This window comes from Aulonocara stuartgranti (assembly GCF_965226115.1).
Source record: "Aulonocara stuartgranti genome assembly, chromosome: 23".
NCBI lineage: Eukaryota > Metazoa > Chordata > Actinopteri > Cichliformes > Cichlidae > Aulonocara > Aulonocara stuartgranti.
This window is the reverse complement of record NC_138958.1, coordinates 33,767,132-33,785,047: the sequence shown is the minus strand read 5'-3', so window position 1 is coordinate 33,785,047 and position 17,916 is coordinate 33,767,132. Positions and strand designations below refer to the sequence as shown.

The window sequence follows — 17,916 nt, the reverse complement described above, 5'->3', positions numbered from 1 at the left end:
ATTCATACCAGAGGTGCAGCTACTGGAGGCTGAGGGGTTGCACTCGCCACTGCCAGTATTTTTATTTAAGGCATTCAAGTTTCTCAGTTTGTTAGCCTTGACAAACAAACAATGCAAGAAAAAAGTGCATTTTACACAATGTTTATGTCCTAATATTATTGGGGAGAATCACTTTCTTTAAACCTTGTGAAAAAGGACATTTGCTGAGGAGATGCTCTGTAAGTACTATTCTATTTATTATAAAAGAAAATTTGAGTACAAGAATTCTACATTAACTGTTCTTTTTCTTTCCAGCAAATACTGAACCTTTAAAGCTTATCCTGTTTCTAAATCTGACTTTGAGGTGAAGAACTAAATATGAGTGCCTTATACAGCAGGATGGCTGAAATCAAACAGCTCTCCACCTCACATGAGGGTGGCTCCAGTGACACCCGCTGCTAACAGTATGGACCAAAGGGTCACAGCAGCGTTGGCTACAGCACCGCTAAAGGTCTTGTCGTGGGCATAGGTGATGATGTGCAGAGCCCCGCTGTAGGCCTCCTCACAGGTAGGCTGGATCTGGTCTTCAGGAAGCTCGAAGCTGTATGTCCCGTTATCTCTGAGCTCAAAGGTGAAGGTTAAGGGGACCCCCTAAACATAATGAATCACCTTCAGAGCAATTAAGGAATGAAATTCAGGTGGTTAAAACAGCTTTGGAGGCACTATTGACAAGAAAGGCTGAGAAATCTCTTTTCTTCATGAGGCAGAGGTTATATGAGTTTGCTAATAAACCTAACCGCTATCTGGCCAATCTTCTTCATAATAAGGGTGCTGGTTGTAATATCCCATGTGTTAGAGACTCATCTGGTTTACCTAAATATGACAATTTAATTATTAATGATACTTTTAAAACTTTTTATAAGCAGTTATATACCTCCCAGTTTAAACCAACATTGGAACAAGGTATGCATCACTTCTTCTTAGGACTAAATTTACCTAAAGTTACTGAAATCCAAAGGGATGATTTATGTAAACCTATAACGCAAAGTGAAATTTTGAAAGTTATTCAGATGCTTCCAAATAACAAAGCCCCGGGTCCAGACGGGTTCACGGGGGAATTCTTTAAGAAATTTAGTAAGATTCTGACTTCCCCACTGTATAAGATGCTTCTGTCCTCTTTTGAGGCAGGCACTCTCCCCCCCTCCTTAATGGAGGCTAATATTTCGCTAATTCTGAAGAAGGGGAAACCTCCAGAAGAATGCGCCTCCTATAGGCCTATATCTGTTTTAAATCTTGATTTGAAGATACTTGCTAAGGTCCTGGCTGTACGTCTTGAGCCAATACTACCTTCGATCGTTGAGAATGATCAAACTGGTTTTATACGAGGGCGGTATTCCACACATAGCGTGAGGCGCCTACTTAACATTATTCAGCACTCATCTTTGTTTAACCCTGAGGCTCTAGTCATCTCACTTGACGCTGAAAAGGCCTTTGACCGTCTGGAATGGCCGTTTCTTCTTTTCACACTTCAAGAATTTGGTTTAGGTGACAACTTCGTTAAATGGATCCAGATCCTTTATACTTCCCCTCTTTCGGCAGTGATTACCAATGGTTATAGGTCAGACAATTTCAGTATTGAACGTGGCAGTCGACAGGGCTGTCCGCTGAGCCCTTTGTTATTCGCCCTGGCTATGGAACCCCTTGCCACAGCCATTAGGAAGGATGCTGCTATTGAAGGACTCTGTTTGAACAATTCTCAACATAAGATTTCACTTTATGCAGATGATGTCTTAATTTTTCTAAATTCTCCTGCTCACTCAATTCCTAGATTAGTTGCGTTAATTTCCCAATACGGCTCCTTCTCAGGCTACAAGATCAATTTTTCTAAAAGTGAGGCTATGCCCCTCTCTGTTCTAAATGAGGTTGATCCAAACATTTCTCAGCCTTTTCGTTGGTCTCCCTCCGGTTTCACTTATTTAGGGGTAAAGATTTCACCGAATCTAAAAGAAATGTATAGTCTGAACTACACCCCTTTAATTCAGACCATCAATCGCGATTTGGGTAGGTGGTGCAGCCTCCCTCTGTCTCTCTTAGGTCGTATTCATCTGGTCAAGATGAATATCCTCCCTCGCCTCTTGTATTTATTCCAGATGTTACCGCTTGCTCTGTCCAAAAAGGTTTTGTCAAAATTAAATGGTTCAATTATTTCTTTTATATGGCGTAAGAAAAGACCTAGGCTGAGATACAGTTTTCTGTGTTTGCCTGTTCAGAAAGGCGGTCTTGCCGCTCCCTCCTTCCCACAATACCTCTTGGCTGCACAGTTTAAATTTCTTACAGAATGGTTTATGGACGATCCGGATTCCATTTACCTCAGCGCTGAGTCCGCTTCTTTAAAGGGCATTCCGTTGCGGAACCTGCTATATATTTCCTCAGGTAAAGCCACAGTTCTAACACAAGATAATATGGTGCTAAAGAATATGCTCGTTATTTGGCGCAAAGCCAGGCGCCTGGAAGGATATTATAATTGTTTCTCCCTTCTTACTCCTATTCATGAAAACCCTGACTTCTTACCTGGTCTTCAGGCTGGTTTTGCGGACTGGTCTCAAAAAGGGATTAATACAGTGGGTGATCTTGTTCATGAGAACTCTCTTCTTACTTTTAATCAACTGAAAAGCAAGTTTGGTCTGACCAATAAGGATTTTTTGAAGTACTTTCAGGTAAAGCACTATATTACTTCTAAATTGAAGGATTTGAATGGAGGGTTTGGTCTTTCTCCTATAGAATCACTCATGGTAAAAACTACCCAACTAAAATGTATCACTAAAAAGATTTATAACATTTTCTCTGATCTTAGAATGGATAACTCTAACAAAATCAAGGGCCAATGGGAATCAGACGTAGGCGCTATAGATGCTGAAGCTTGGGATGAGTTGTGTTGTCGTCCTTTTAAAGCCTTGGCATCTAATTCTATTTGGGAAAGGCAGTTTAAACTTATAAATAGGCTTTATATTACACCCGAGAAGAGACACATAATGTATCCAGCTTTGCCTAATCTCTGTAACAAATGTCAGTCTGCTGTTGGTTCCTTTTTTCATTGTCTGTGGAGCTGCCCTGTTATTCTACAGTTTTGGAGATCACTTATAGACAAGCTATGTACTATATTTAATTGCCGACTGCATCTGGGTCCAAGGACTTGCCTGTTAGGACTGAACGATGAGCTACCTGCCGGCTTTCGCAGCAAAGATCTCCTTCACATACTGCTGCACTACGCTCGAAAGTGCATTATGGTACTGTGGATTTCTGATAAGGCCCCATCTGTCAACCAGTGGCTACAGTCTGTGATATGTATCATGCCAATGGGAGCCTTCTCTACAGCACTTAAGGACAAACCTTTCCTTTTCTATGGCATATGGGACCCTTTTTTGGCCCACCTGAACACTCCTTCTGCTCAGAGGTTGAAATCGGGCTTACGGGATTTAGCCTGGCAACAAAGGGACGATTGTTAACCTTTTTCATTGTTTATTAATATTGCTGTTGGCTTTCTCTTTCTGCCTCCCACGTCCTGCTATACATGTAGATGCAAATTTGTCCTGTGTATGTATATGCTGGTGACTGCTGTTTTCCTGCTCTGCAATTACAGTTTTTTACAGTCGCTAACAAGCGCCTACCCATACTTCAGATACTTTTTCTAAACTCTTAACACAGACCCACACCTACAAAACACAATTGGCCAAATGGATAATATCCTTCCCAAAAATACACTTTGTTAAATATATACTAACTCCTCATTTCAAAATTAGAACACATCTTTCTCTGCACACACTAACTGTACAAAAACACTATAAATCTGACTCAAAATGAAATTAGTCTGTCAAAGAATAACACTTGTTTTCACTTCACAAGGTACATGCAGTCAATCAAAGTACACCAGGTTTCAAAATACTGGCTATTATTGACATTACAAAAACTGCATAGACTTTTATGTTTCAGTTTCACAGGTATTTGCATGCGAAACATGCAATCCACCATATTGACACCAGAAATGTCTTGGTTGGTAACTGTATGTCCACATGTACAGTAATGTTCACATTCAAAAGCATTCCAGTAAAAAGCAAACAAGTTTTTGTTTCTTTACTGTTTACCACAGGAGGTACAGTAGAAACACGGTATGATAGGACAGAGAAAGTTTTACAGTATTGCTTACAGTGAACAAAATATCCATGAAACACACAAGAGCATTCTGAACAAAAAAACAACAGCAAAAAGCCAAGATAAAAAGGGGGGAGGGGGGCTAAAAAAAAGGCAAAAAAGTTGCATCTAATCTCTGCGATCTTCAGGGTTAGGCCACATGTTTTCATCAACATCACATCTGATGTCAGCCAAGTCGATGCACCTGGGATAAAACCGCATGGTATGTCGGATCCACCCTTGGCAATCGTCAACTGTGATGTCCCTGGAGCCAGCATCCATGGCTTCAAGGAGGGACATCTGGTCATGTGGCTGATGGTCATAAACCTTCCACCGCCATGCAGAAAAGAACTCCTCTATGGGGTTGAGGAAAGGTGAATAGGGTGGAAGGAAGAGACTCACCAGTCTTGGGTGGACTTCAAACCATGTTGTTATTGCTTGCGAGTGATGGAAAGCCACATTGTCCCAGGTAATTACAAAGGTCCTCATGTTTTCACCCTCCTGACCCTGCTCTGGAACCAGGCGCTGGTGGAGATCATTGAGAAAGGCAAGCAAGCGCTCTGTATTATAGGGTCCAACCTGACATTTGTGAAGGAGTAATCCTGCATTTGCAATTGCTGCACACATGGTAATGTTTGCCCCTCTCTGTCCTGGCACATCAACTGTGGCCCTTTTTCCAATTACATTCCGTCCACGTCGACGCCTTTTGGCCAGATTGAATCCTGCCTCATCGATGTATATGAATTCATGAGGGGCCTGGTTGGCCTCCAATTCCATAACTCTCTGAAACAAAGTTTATGTAAGTCATGTTAGTACTGTATACCATACTGTACTGTAACCTAGTATTGTGTAGGTTACCTACTTGCAAAGTGCAAAGCTTATAGAACTGGACATTGGATTGAATATACACTGTACCTGGACATATTGTCGTCGTAGCTCCTTGACCCTCTCACTGTTCCTCTCAAAGGGAACAGTGTAGAGCTGCTTCATCCGCACTCTATGTTTGGACAATGTCCGCGAAATGGTTGTGAGGCTGATTCTATCGATATTGTCGAATATCTCATGGTCCGCCACAATTCTGGTTTGTATTTCACGCAGTTTTATTGCATTATTTGCAGTAACCATTTCCACAATGGCAAGCTCCTGATCATTACTGAGGAGCTTTCCTCTTCCCCCAGAGGGTGGAAGACGTTGCATTCTTTAGAAAGACAGACAATTCAACATATGCATTACTGTATGACCATATTGACATGTCAAGTGAGAATAGGAACAATCCATGTAAAATGCAATACTTACCTGTTGGTTTGTTGAAAGGTGCGTATAATGGAGGCAACCGTTGACCGCCTCAAATTGGGCTGCACTCTTTCACCAGCCTCTCTTAGTGAAAGACCATGGTTGATTACATGGTCAATGATAGTGGCACGGATTTCATCACTGACTACTGTTCTTGCAGCCCTTGGAATGCCACCACCACGCATTCTTACACCTCTACCTTGCCCTCTCCTTGGGCCTGCTCTTCTCTCTGGGCCCCTTGCTCTTACTCCTCCTCGACCAGACATTACAGTGTTTGTCTTTTTTTTTGTTTCCAAAAACATCACTCCTCAAGGTCTTGCCTTATGAACCCCACTGAGTCTAAGCCAGAATGGAAGAAGGTGTGGTTGGCCCAATTTACCCAACATAAATCAGCTGTGTGTCAATTATTCAATTGTTTGTTTGTTTACAGCTGAGATATATTTTTGATATTGATATTGTTTTTGTACTGATATCATTGCAGGGGCAGAGGTTTTTATACTGTATCTACGGTTTGGAATATTGTTTTTGCTATTGTGGGATGTTGTGTGTTAACATTCGTAGATACTACAAGAACAGTCCATAGTTTTGTTGGGAGGTATAACTTGTCTGTTAAGAAAATGTAAGCATTGTGGAAATGTGTTCACTGACTGCATATTGGGTGAACACGACATGAAATGTGTGAATGGTATGGCCACAACAGACCGATCCTGTGCTAATTGTGTTTAGAGTTTTGCAAATGTGACAACTGTTTGGACAAACGCTTGTTAGCGACTGTAAAAAACTGTAAAAGTTCAAAAAAAAAAAAAAAAAAAAAAAAAAAAAAAGGGGATCCCCTGCATTCGAGCCCAGTCTCTGGATGAACCAGAGTTGGCGTCTGGAGAAAGAGTTTAGCAGTTACATTTCTGAACCACCTAAAAATCCTTCAAACATAATATTTAAAGATATGGGCAGTTTATTTTATTATAATTAGCAGCTGATTTGTAAACTCACATAGTACATCAGGCGAGGCTCCTATAGTGTAGTTCATCCCGTGAACCTTCCAAATTGCTTCTGCTGCACCCTTTCCGACCATCATCTGAGGAATTAGAAAGGAATTTTTGCATACAGTCACTTAAACATGAGTCCACAGAATCTGGAGGTGTATGTTTTCATTAATAAAAGTTCAGAGGAAAGATATGAGATGCCACTAACTGTATAAGGCAATCAATACTGTTTTAAAAGTTATGGTGCTCCATGAGTATTTGTGACCTACTGTTCCCTTATCCTATTCTATATGTTTATCCTTTGATTCTGCTGGAGTAGCTTTGCATGATTTATGGTTCATCTTAATCCTTTTTGTACAGAAGTTAATGCTGGGTTTGGAAAGTGAAGATACCCAAGTATAGATATACTGAAATCAGACTAGTGTTAATAAAACTTCCAAATTAATTTGTACTGTAAGCTCCAGTAGATTTATTGGACAGGCTGTGATCAGTTCAGCTGTGTTGTTACTCCTCTTAAAATTTAGTGTTCTTTGTGGACTTTGAGTTTTCATGCATCTATAATGGCTGCTTTCCAGCCTCTACTCAGTTAAAAGCAATTAAAAGTACTGAATCGTCAACGCAAGTTAGAGAGCATTATTTTTCTTTATATTTTCTTTTGGTAACTAAGACTCAGTCGTGTAATTTTAATATCAGCTAGCTAAATAAAATCTAGCAAAGCCAGACATATAAAAATGTCTTTACATTATCTGGTATGGGATGGCTGAAATAACAAGTGTGCATGGGACATGGTGTCACATGGTTTATATTGTGATTGATTATTTTTCACCTGCAAATGTTCCACATCAAAATGGTCCTACTAGATTCATCTTAATCACAACAAACGATCTGCATCAGGAGTTTAAAAATTATATGTAATCTCAGAAAATACACTCTCCAAAACCAAAGTAAGTTTTGTACCTTTTAAGAGGTAATGCAGAATTTCACTGCTGTACTTATTTGTATTTTACAGAGATCTTTCCTAAAGCTCTGTTGACAATTTTGTACCACAAAGTAAAGGTAAAACAATGAACTCTATCTTTTTTCTTTTTTTTTTTAAAGTAGAAAATTGGTTACATGACAATGCATTAATTTATTTTGATACAGTTAAAAAATATATATTATACATCATACTGTTGGAAACAGATTAGTGTTTATATTAGCTCATTCACAATATTACTGACCGCTAAAAGCTTTATCTAACCCATATCTAAAGTCAGCTTGACCTACATGTCTTTGGAGGGTGGGAGGAAGCTGGAACCAGTCACCAGGCACCGGGATGAGTGTGACAACACTAATGTCTGCCCCACTAGGCTGCCATTATACAAGACTGATATGAAATGAAACTTGTCAGAATGCTATATATATGTCTTTTATTTAACAGCAAAAACTTAAACCCTTGTAGCTGTTCTATATATCTGCGATTCACTGATGGGTGAAGTGAATAGCAGTGATTATCTCTTCATCATGGCACCTGTTTGTGGGTACAATGTATTAGGGATCAAGTAAACAATTTGTTCTCAGAATTGAAGTGTTAGAAGCAGAAAAGTGGGCAAGCTTAAGTGAGTAATTGAGTAACAGGCCACACAACTGGGTAATCTTAAAACTACAGCTCTTGTGAGGTGTTCCTGGTCTGCGGTGGTCAGTATCTATCAAAAGTTGTCCAAGAAGAAAACATTGGTGAAACAGCAACAGGGTCATCGGTGGCCAAGTCTCACTGAAGCATGTGGCTTCAGGCTGGCCTGCTTGGTCTGCTCCCACAGACAAGCTACTGTAGCTCAAATTGTTAGACAAATGTAACGCTGATTCTGATAGAAAGGTGTCAGAATACCCGGTTCATCACAGTTTCTTTTGTATGGGGCGGCATAACTGTAGACCAGTCATGTTGCACCAGGATGCAGAGGCAGACAGAGGCAGTGTGATGCAATTTCCTGCTGGGAAACCTTGGGTTCTACCACATGGATGGAAGGACTGACAGTACTATCTACCTATCTACCTAAGTATTGTTGCAGGCCGTGTACACCCTTTCATTTTATGGTTACAGTATTCCGTGGTGGCTCTGGCCTCTTTCAGGAAGAACAATGGAAAACTGGTTCAGGAATTACTTGAGGAACACAACAATGAGTTTGAGGTTTGGGCTCTGCCTCCAAATTCCCAAGATCTCAATCCAATCAAGCATCTGTGGGATGAGCTTGACAAACAAGTCCAATTCTTGAAGGCCCCACTTTGGAACTTACAGGACTTAAAAGATCTCATGCATCTTGTTGTCAATCTGGGAACTACTTTGGGAAAGATGAGAGTCTTTATCAGTGATTTATTTTGAGTGTTTTGGATTCCTAACCAGATTAGAAGAATTGAATCCCTAAATGACCAACCAAAGTTTGGTATTTTGGCTCCAGATTTTTGACCCAATACCTCATCTGCACTGTTCTTTCTTGGCACATGAGGATGAATTTAATGTCCTAGTGCATTTACCCATTTCCTTACTTGCTATCCTCTTTATTAATGTAAATGCACACAGATATAACCATTGTCAAGCTATAAAGAGTGTCTCAGAAAAGTGTAAAAAAATGCATCACTATATTTGTTGATATAAATACCAGCTCATTATAATTGGGGGCAGTGTAGTTGGGGTGTCCATAGGGAACCAGGATCAGCTGGCCGTAGGAGTGGATGGTGAGGAAACACAGGAAGATGTCCTTTCGGCTTCCTACAAAGTCAGTTACAGCCTTGGCCTCAGGCTCAGATGCTGGTTTGGTTCCAGGGTAGGTGTTTGAGCAACAGTCAAATGATACCCCAACGGCTGTGCAGGCAAAGAAGGACAATATATGAATTGCATATAATATTAACATGATTATTTTCACATTCTATTAACACAAGTTTACCTTTTGAAGTAGTAGTAACCCCTGGACTGAAGAATTAGGATACAAATTACAGTTCCTCTTGAGGCTGCTTCCCAAAGTGAGTCAAACCTCATAGACTCCTGTTTTAATTGTTTTTTTTGTTTTTTTTTATAGACAAGTAGTTAAACAGTGTCTCACCGTTGCTAATTCAAGTCACTGAACTGGATATCTCTATTGTTTTTGCTGTTTGTTGCTGTTGCGATATTTGCAATGGAATTATCTAACAGGTAATGTAGCCTGGTACGTGGATGAGCGGTGATTAAAGTTCTGGTATTTTATCAGTTTTGTTGCTTAGTAATAATTGACAGATATGTGTGTCTATACTTAATGGAGCTTGCTAACAAAGCCAATAGCTTTAGCAGATAACTTTGCACTCTACCCTCATCTTCAAATACTTGTGACTCTAAAAAAAACAAAATAGAAGTGACCAAATGCTGAGGCTTCAAAATGGAGTCCAAAGTCTCTAGGTGATGTCATGATATACACTTTGACCTTTGGAGCATATATCTATAACTTATAAACGTTTTTTGGCTACTTGGTTCAAACATCAAACAAAATATGAGTCTGTTAACATTGTTTCCTATTCACGGATGAGGTTTAATGGTTTTTGTATAGCGTGATAAGCTAAAGCTACATTAGCATTAGCATCTTGATTTTGGCAAATTGGAGGAAGCAAAGTTTAGTGTTTTCTTTGCTTTCATCTTTACTTTTAGCATGTCTTTCTCCACTAAGCAACACTGAACTTCAATACTAGCATGTATGTAGATACAGTCACTGTAAAAAGGAAGTTGTCATGATCCTGGGTTTTGTACCCAGCGTTTTCTGTTTGGGACTCCGTTTTCTGTTTGATTTTTCCCATTTGACTTTGTTGTAGTGTTCAGTTCATATATTACCTTTGGTTAGGTTTTCATTCTGATTTTGTATTGAGCCCTCCTATGTTCCCCAGGCCTAGCTTGTGTTTCTGATATGCCTGTGTTTAGTCAGTTTTGTCTTCGTGTTTACTTTGGCCTGCTAAATTCCTGTGTTTTAATCTTAGTGTTAGTTTCCTGTTTTATTTTGATAGTCTCTTATCCTTCAGGTTTTGTGTTCCCCCTTGCTCTTTAATTGATTCTGTTCACCTGTGCCTTGTTTTCCCCAGCTTTGTCTCTTTCCCTGATAAACCTCATGTCTATTTAAGTCCTCAGTTTCCCTTTGATCTTTGCCATGTCATCATTCCTGTTGTCAGTTTAAGTCGTGTGTCTTGTTGTTTTGTATTTTGTTTGCGAGCTGCAGCATTAAAGCTGTTTGAGTTCAATTAAGCCTGACTGCCAAGTCCTACATTTTGGGTCCTCTCGCTGCCTGCGACACACCCTCGCTTGACAGAAGTAGTCTTTTTTTTAAGGTTTTCTAACTTTTGCATATCAAAGTATAATAAAATACATATAATCTGGTACTTAGCAGGTCTTCAAACTAGATAGATACTCCCTTAGATGAACAACGATGCATGACATTTTACATTGTTTCATTATTTATTTTATAAAACGTAAGCCAAAATGCAGATGCGGAGTTTTTAAAAATTTTAGAACACCCTGCCTGGTAACATAAGAATTAAGAGAGTAAGTAGCAGCCAGGCCCTGCTAATCAGATTCACTACATTAATTGGTCATCAGCAAGTCTGAGCCCCTCTATAAAAGTTGCCAGTTTGCTGGTTTGGAGAACTCAGGTGTGTGTTACCACAATGCCAAGAACAAAAGACATCAGCAGTCTTCTTAGAGAAGTAATAGTTGCTGTCCATTAATTTGGGAGAGCTTATAATAGCATTTCCAGAGAGTTTGAAGCTCATCATTCCACACTGAGAGAGATTATTCACAAGTTAAAACATTCAAGACCGTTGCCAATCTTCCCAGGACATCCCAGCCAATTCATTACAAAATGGGAGGTGATGATTTGGGCTTCTTTGGCAGCCACAGGACCTGGGAACCTGGCAGTCACTGAGTCAGCTTTGTTCATCTGACATGTAATAACTTAGAACTTTACCATGACTCCTGTGTTGTGACAGTGTTGTCTGATTAATGAAATGTGTGCACTTCATTGTCATGTATATAGGGAATAAGAGTAATGCACACTTAAAGATGTGTGTTTAAGTCTGTGAAGGTTCTCAGTCATCCAGGTCATCGTAGTCTAAAGAGCTTGGAAAGAAAAGCATCTGGACTTCTTTGGTAAATGGTCTGCATTTGTATAGCGCTTTTCTAGTCCCTAAGGACCCCAAAGCGCTTCACACTACATTCAGTCATCCACCCATTCACACACTGGTGATGGCAGCTACATTGTAGCCACAGCTGCCCTGGGGCGCACTGACAGAGGCGAGGCTGCCGGACACTGGCGCCACCGGGCCCTCTGACCACCACCAGTAGGCAGGTCAAAATCAGCCAAGGTTTTGGGTGGAACCGCTGTGAAACCTAGCCCCACCTTATCATAAATTCCTGAGGTCAAAAGGCCCAGGATGTGAGTGGGCATTAACATTGGCATCCTCAAACAAGAGGACCTTTCGAGGAAGCCGATGTTCACATTTTGGACAGAGAAGACAGACGGTTTGAAAGAGGAGTAAAAGAAGCCATTTATATGCACTGTGAACGACCATCTTTGAACAGAGGAGGTGGTTTACGACACCAACTGTCTGCCATCTATAATCCAGATTTGTGATCCCTTCCCAGATGGTTTAATGCCCACTCACACCCTGGGCCTTTTCACCTCAGGAAATCACATGATAGGACACCTGAAACCTTGGCTGATTGTGACCTACACCCGTTTTCACACCTTCACTCATGTGATTAGGTAGAGGATCAATAGGGGGTCCATGACCCTCTTGGGGACACTCCCATAGGGCTTAAATCTGGGACTCTCCACCAGTTGCTCTTAGAACTGAAGAAGCTTCTCGGATGAGAGGTGAAATGTCTTCAAGCAGCTTAAAGAAGTCCAGACGCTTTTCTTTCTAAGCTCCTTAGACTACGATGTGTATTTAAGTTATCTCAGGCAGTCTGTCTTTCATTTTTGATGTTTATGTAGTGTCTGAGTTTAGCTAGGAACCAGTTCTTTTGAGAAGACACTGATGAATCTTAGAATTGTACATAAAACTGTGATGCATATGGTTTAAGCACAGATTGGTGGAAAAGAGTTTCATTAATAAAACCAGTGAGTCACAGAAATAAGGTAAAAGATGCCAAAAGTTCTCCAAAGACCTGAGGAGAGTTTCATGCTTGGCCATAATTTCAAAAACAGCAATAAAAAAATAAATAAAAAGGAAAGACTGCAACGATCAGCTTTCACTGAAGAACAGCTACATCACTCACTTCCCCAGTTGGCATCAAAGTTGCGGTTGAGATCGGTGCCATAGCAGCTGCAGTCCTCAGGACCTGGTGACCTGTTCTTCCTCCACAGTCGAGTCTGAGTGGAGCAAAATGTTCAGTCAGTCATAAATAGAATGGCAGCACAACATTTTTGTAGATATTAAATGCTTCCTGTGATTGATGCTGTTCATTATTATTCCATGTGTCTTACTGTAAAACATTCAATTATTTTGTACTTGAAGGTTTTTGAGCAATAATCATCCTATTATATCCTGTTCATCTGTGGTTTGAGATCCTGAGTGCATAACCCTAGAAATGTAATTGGATAAATATCTATCAAATACGAGGACTGACTGTCTTATTTTCCCACGTGTAGATGTAGCCGTCTATATTGAGCACTGGAGTGACGTAGAAGTCCACGTTCTTCATCATCTGTTCCATTTTGGCATCTGTTTTGTATGTCTGCAGAATCTGTTTGGAACAGACGAACACACATCAGGGGCAGGCTGACCCACTGGAGGACATTTAGTTATTAAATTAGATTCATTTTGTCAGACAGGATGTTTTCTCCTCACAACAGAAAACAATCAGGACAACAAATTAGAAGATTTGCTGTAAATCTTAATTTTATTTATATATTTATTGCCTTTTAACATCAATCACACTCAGGTCAGGTCACTGGCAATCAAACTAGGGGTAGGGTTAGGTTAATCTCCACCCTTTTTAATAGAATTTATGCGTGTTCTGGAAAATTCAAACTTAAAATAGTTAAAAAGAAATACTACAATACCAAATACGTTATTTAAAATGAAATGTTCTTGTTTCTAGAATAAATGTGGCTAACAAAATCCCCTAGCATTAACTTTACCCCTAGAAGGGTCCCACGAGTCCTGGTGGAGGTATATTGACAGCAGCTCTCTTACCTCTCTAACAAAGTACTGGCAGAAGGCTGGAGCGATCCATTCTCTGGCATGTATTCCACAGTCCATCCAGATAGCTTTCTTTTCCTTTCCAGTATTCAGGCCAATCTGGAGAACAAATATCAAACATCCGTGTGCATCAGTATCCGTTTGGCATATGACAGCTTGTGATCTGAAACTTTGTTTACCTTGAGCAAGCTAATATCCCTGCTTTCATAGGTCTTTCCATATTTCACCACGGTTACAACATCAGGGTGATCCTTTACCATCTGTTCCATCCAGCTAGTGATCTGTAAAATGGAGTACCAACATATACTGCAGTCTTACAAACGTTTGACTGGTTAGCTGTCTTTCTCTAATATCCACACACGCACAAACATGTATCAAACCCCTCATTTCTTGATAATTTGCTTCCAGACTTAGGGTCTTTAGCAATAGTTCTGCAGATTTTCTGGATATCCTTCAAAGTTTTTCTTCGGTAACTTGCTTCTTTTTCACCCATTTTCAGTCCAGTTCTTGTATCTGGCCATTTCAAGAAGAGTATTGTTTTTTTTTGTGTGTGTGTGCATTAAACAACTGTTAAATCACCATGAACTTATGGAAATATGAAGTTAAAAAAGTCACATATCTAAAGGGATAAACCGGTGTTGCATCGCTATAATAGACAACTTAGCAAAGAAAGTGCCTTTGGCCAACTGTTGTGATTTGGTGCTATAGAAATAAAACTGAATTGAACCAAAATTGGTCTTATGGAGTGATGAGGTTGATTTGGTTCAAATCGGGATCAATCTGTACGGAGGAGTCAGGGGCGAGGTGCAAAATTATCACATTTCCATAAATGTTGCATATTCCAGTAAATTATTGCATCTGTTTCCTGTTTTTCTTGGAAAACATTAACAAAATGAGGGCTAGCTCAAGACTTTTGTACAGTGCTGTATAAACAGCATATTTTAGAAAATGTGTGTGTGTGAGAGAGATGTGACATCTGAGTTATGTGTGTCTCACCTCTGACATGGGGTGGTATTTATAGTAGTCATACTGGGCTCTGTTGCACAAAAAATACACGAAAATCTTGAGAAGCAGTTGACGTTAATCATACCTCAATAATAGTATGCTCTTTTATCTGGGTTGTAGTTAATAGTTTTTAAAATTACAAGCCTGCAATAATCAATTTTTAACTGCTTCAAAGGCAGTCTATCCAGCTGTTGGTCAGTACAAGCTAAAAAGCCAGCATCGGTGATGGTACAAGGGTCCATTGTCAAATTTTTCACAAAACCACATTCTGCACAAATTACAGCAACATAGGTGTTTAGTAAAGGAATCTGTTCAACCATGTTTGACACATTATGAAATAAAAAATTAGAGAAAAGGTGCCATGAACTACTGAGCAGCTGAAGTGCTATAATAGGAAAATGCTTTGCTCTAGAGCCTGGGTCTCAAACTTAAATGAGCTGTGGGCCACTGCCGGCGCTGACGTCTCATGTGAGGGCGACTTAAGTGTTCAAGTAGTACAAAAAAGAAAAAACTTATTTTAACATTGCACTCAACAACAAACAAATCCTCCCTAACAAAAAAAGTAACTTCAAGGGCCAAACTGAATTATATTTCTTCATGTCAATATACGGGCCGCAAGTAGGGGTGACGTGGGCTGCAAGTTGCTCCCGGGACCCCTGCTCTATAGACTACAGCAGCCAGCCTCCTCCATATTATTACAGAGAAGAAGGATGAAGATGAGCATGTTTAAACTTAAAAAAAAATCTTGCTACCACCAAATGAAAAATTATTATATATTTAAAAGCACAATAAAGTTTCTTTCACTAGGCCATTGGATACTTTACAACCCTCCACGCCCTGCTCTCTGCTCAACTGTCTTACAATAGCCCATATTCAGCCCATAGCCCATATTGACCCCTGTCCCCAATTCAAAACCCTTTTGTATATAGTTAGAATATATGTGTATTTATAATAATAAAAAAATTACATCAAGACAACTTCCTTGTTTGTGTACACATAAATATACAAAATGATCTCAGTTTTAATATTTATTTGTCTTTAAGCTATTTTTAGTTAAACAGGTTGTAGCTGATGATGTGCAGATGTGTCGATGTGTAGATCATTTTTACTCTTTAAAAATACTTTAAAATTCTCAACACCATCTTAACGTCTTGAACGCTTCCCAGCCGTTAATCTTCAGTGTACCACTTTAAACAATGAAAGTCAGCAAATAGTGAAGAGTAGCAGAAATGAAGGAAGTAACAAAAGTGAAAGCTTTGTCCAACTTATACCAACATCACAAGGATTTGTATGCTAAGAATATTTTGAAGGTAATTATCTATTTAAAAAAACAACAACCCCTGATCAGATCTATTTAATGAACAAAACTCACCTCTCCACTGTTGCTGCTCCCACTGCTGAGAGCAGCAACACAAAACTCATTCCCACACAGTCAAGCATTGTCTCTTTGTGAAAGTAAAGTCCTTGTCTGTACTGGTCTGCTTTACTGATCCCAGGGAAGCCCAGTAAAGAGATACATTCTACTACTTGTTAATATTTGATCTGAAATGACTAAGTGAATTACTTTACAATGGAAAGTAATGTATCCGTCATCTATTTATATCATTAACTGCCCATGATCATGGCCATAAAATTCGGTGATTGTGCTGACATGTAAAGTCGCTCTCTTTTGTAAATGCAAACTTCTTACTTTTCATTCTTGACTGCTGCTATCAGCCTTATTATCTTGGCCAGTGTCATGTTTTGTCTGCATATTTTCTGCAAGAACTGACACATTTGTGGAAGTTATGTGGAAAAAATATAACACGATGGAACTGAATGAAATTCACCCCCCTGTAGAAGTAATAATGAGATGTAGAAAGAAATATCTAGGACATATACATGTATATAACTAGATGTCAACTGTCTGTCTTCCAAAGTTTATCTTCCTGCAGAGTCTTTTTAATCCTACAGAAAAAGAAACAGAGTGAGTTATCAGCTAGATTGCCCTCGAGTCCCTTTGTAGAGGCCGAATGAAGAATCAGGTCAGCATTCTTTCAGGTATAAAGTGGGATCACAGTGTTACACACACCTGGCAGGTGTCTCGTCTGTTATAATTCAGAAAACAAGTAAAACTAGTATCTGGTGTTTTATATATTTACCTTGTGTCTGTCTCTTTAAGAACAGGTTATAATGTGTCAGTCTGGCAGAGAGCTGCTTGAATGTCATTGTGTAATCAAGAAGTTTGAGAGTTAAGGTTTACTATACTGATGATAACAATCTGGAAACTGTAATGGCGCTACAAACTGATAAAAAAACAGAGCAAAGGTCTTCAGAAATAAATAAAACCACTTTTTTTTTACATTAGTAATTCCTTTTGTGCATAATTTTATATTATTGTTAATAATAAATTAATTAAGCAACAAAACAACCTGAAGAGCCGGTTCGGAGCCGAAAGAGCCGGCTCTTTTTAGTGAGCCGAGCCGAAAGAGCCGGTTCTGTAAAAAGAGCTGGAAATCCACCGCATCGAGTTCACAGTTAGCAGCGCACTGGAAATGGCTTCTGTTCAACATTTCCAGTTTGAACCAGAGCAATCTGAGAAAAAGGATGAAAATAGTCAATCAGTACTTAGTTTAGATGAAGATGAAAACAATCCGTCACACGATGACGCGAAAGTGAGGGAAAACTACTGGTGTCTATGCCGCTACTGCTTGTCAATGGCGACAGGTGTCGTGCCAAATTTTGAATCCCCGACAGAATTTGTTGCCCCTGCGTTGGGACTTTGGCACAACATCGGACGGGATTATTTAAATAAACCAATGACATTTTGACTGATCATTATTTATATCTTTCTGTAACTGTACAACACTGTACTGAGCCAAAACCTCCCAAATTTCAGGAGCGTTAAGTCTTTGAACAGGGGAACAAATTTGTGGCATGATCAGCCTGATATTATTTGTATCCCACTGTAATTTTACTGTATAAAGAGCTAACATCTCCCAAATTTCTGGAGTAGTTAGTCATAATAAGAAGTGTTTAAGAACTAAAAATCACGAACGTGGGATACTGATAGTCCATGATTTCGAAAGGCCAGTGTATGCTCCCGATGCAGGGGAAACAAATTCTGGCGGGGATACCTAGTTTGGCACGACGGCTTCAAAGTTTTGGTGCACTATGTTGCATAGAGAATCTGTAAAAATAACGATATCGTAATTTCACTGTATAATAAAACTTAGAATTCTAGTAATGTTTTTATCATGCAGTTATGTGATACCATGGATAGCTGCTGCCATAA

The 17,916-nt window shown here is 39.6% G+C and overlaps 2 protein-coding genes across 4 annotated transcripts in view; both read right to left on the bottom strand.

Moving 5' to 3' along the window:
• Positions 1-13: 13 nt before the first annotated feature.
• LOC309699978 (carboxypeptidase O-like) overlaps positions 14-17,916 on the bottom strand; it is a 39,105-nt gene continuing 21,202 nt past the window's right edge. Inside the window, exons 1-10 of one of the 3 annotated variants that reach the window (XM_082523284.1) lie at positions 16,015-16,394; positions 14,634-14,673; positions 13,817-13,918; positions 13,632-13,736; positions 13,063-13,179; positions 12,712-12,805; positions 9,080-9,282; positions 6,451-6,535; positions 6,290-6,334; positions 14-626 (exon numbers count right to left, since the gene is read on the bottom strand). In XM_082523284.1, coding sequence (XP_082379410.1) covers positions 406-626; positions 6,290-6,334; positions 6,451-6,535; positions 9,080-9,282; positions 12,712-12,805; positions 13,063-13,179; positions 13,632-13,736; positions 13,817-13,918; positions 14,634-14,673; positions 16,015-16,082 — 1,080 coding nt within the window. In that variant the 5' untranslated portion in view covers positions 16,083-16,394 and the 3' untranslated portion in view covers positions 14-405. Of the gene's footprint in view, positions 627-6,289; positions 6,335-6,450; positions 6,536-9,079; positions 9,283-12,711; positions 12,806-13,062; positions 13,180-13,631; positions 13,737-13,816; positions 13,919-14,633; positions 15,121-16,014; positions 16,395-17,916 lie in introns of those variants that run through there. The other 2 variants (XM_082523286.1, XM_082523285.1) reach the window with 2 other exon arrangements.
• Positions 4,297-5,723, bottom strand: LOC309700180 (uncharacterized protein; the record flags this gene model as incomplete). Its single annotated transcript, XM_082523628.1, has 3 exons — positions 5,464-5,723; positions 5,083-5,365; positions 4,297-4,950 (listed from the first exon to the last, which is right to left on the bottom strand). Exons 1-3 carry the CDS (start codon positions 5,643-5,645, stop codon positions 4,297-4,299), a joined length of 1,119 nt encoding a protein of 372 aa, XP_082379754.1. The 5' UTR covers positions 5,646-5,723.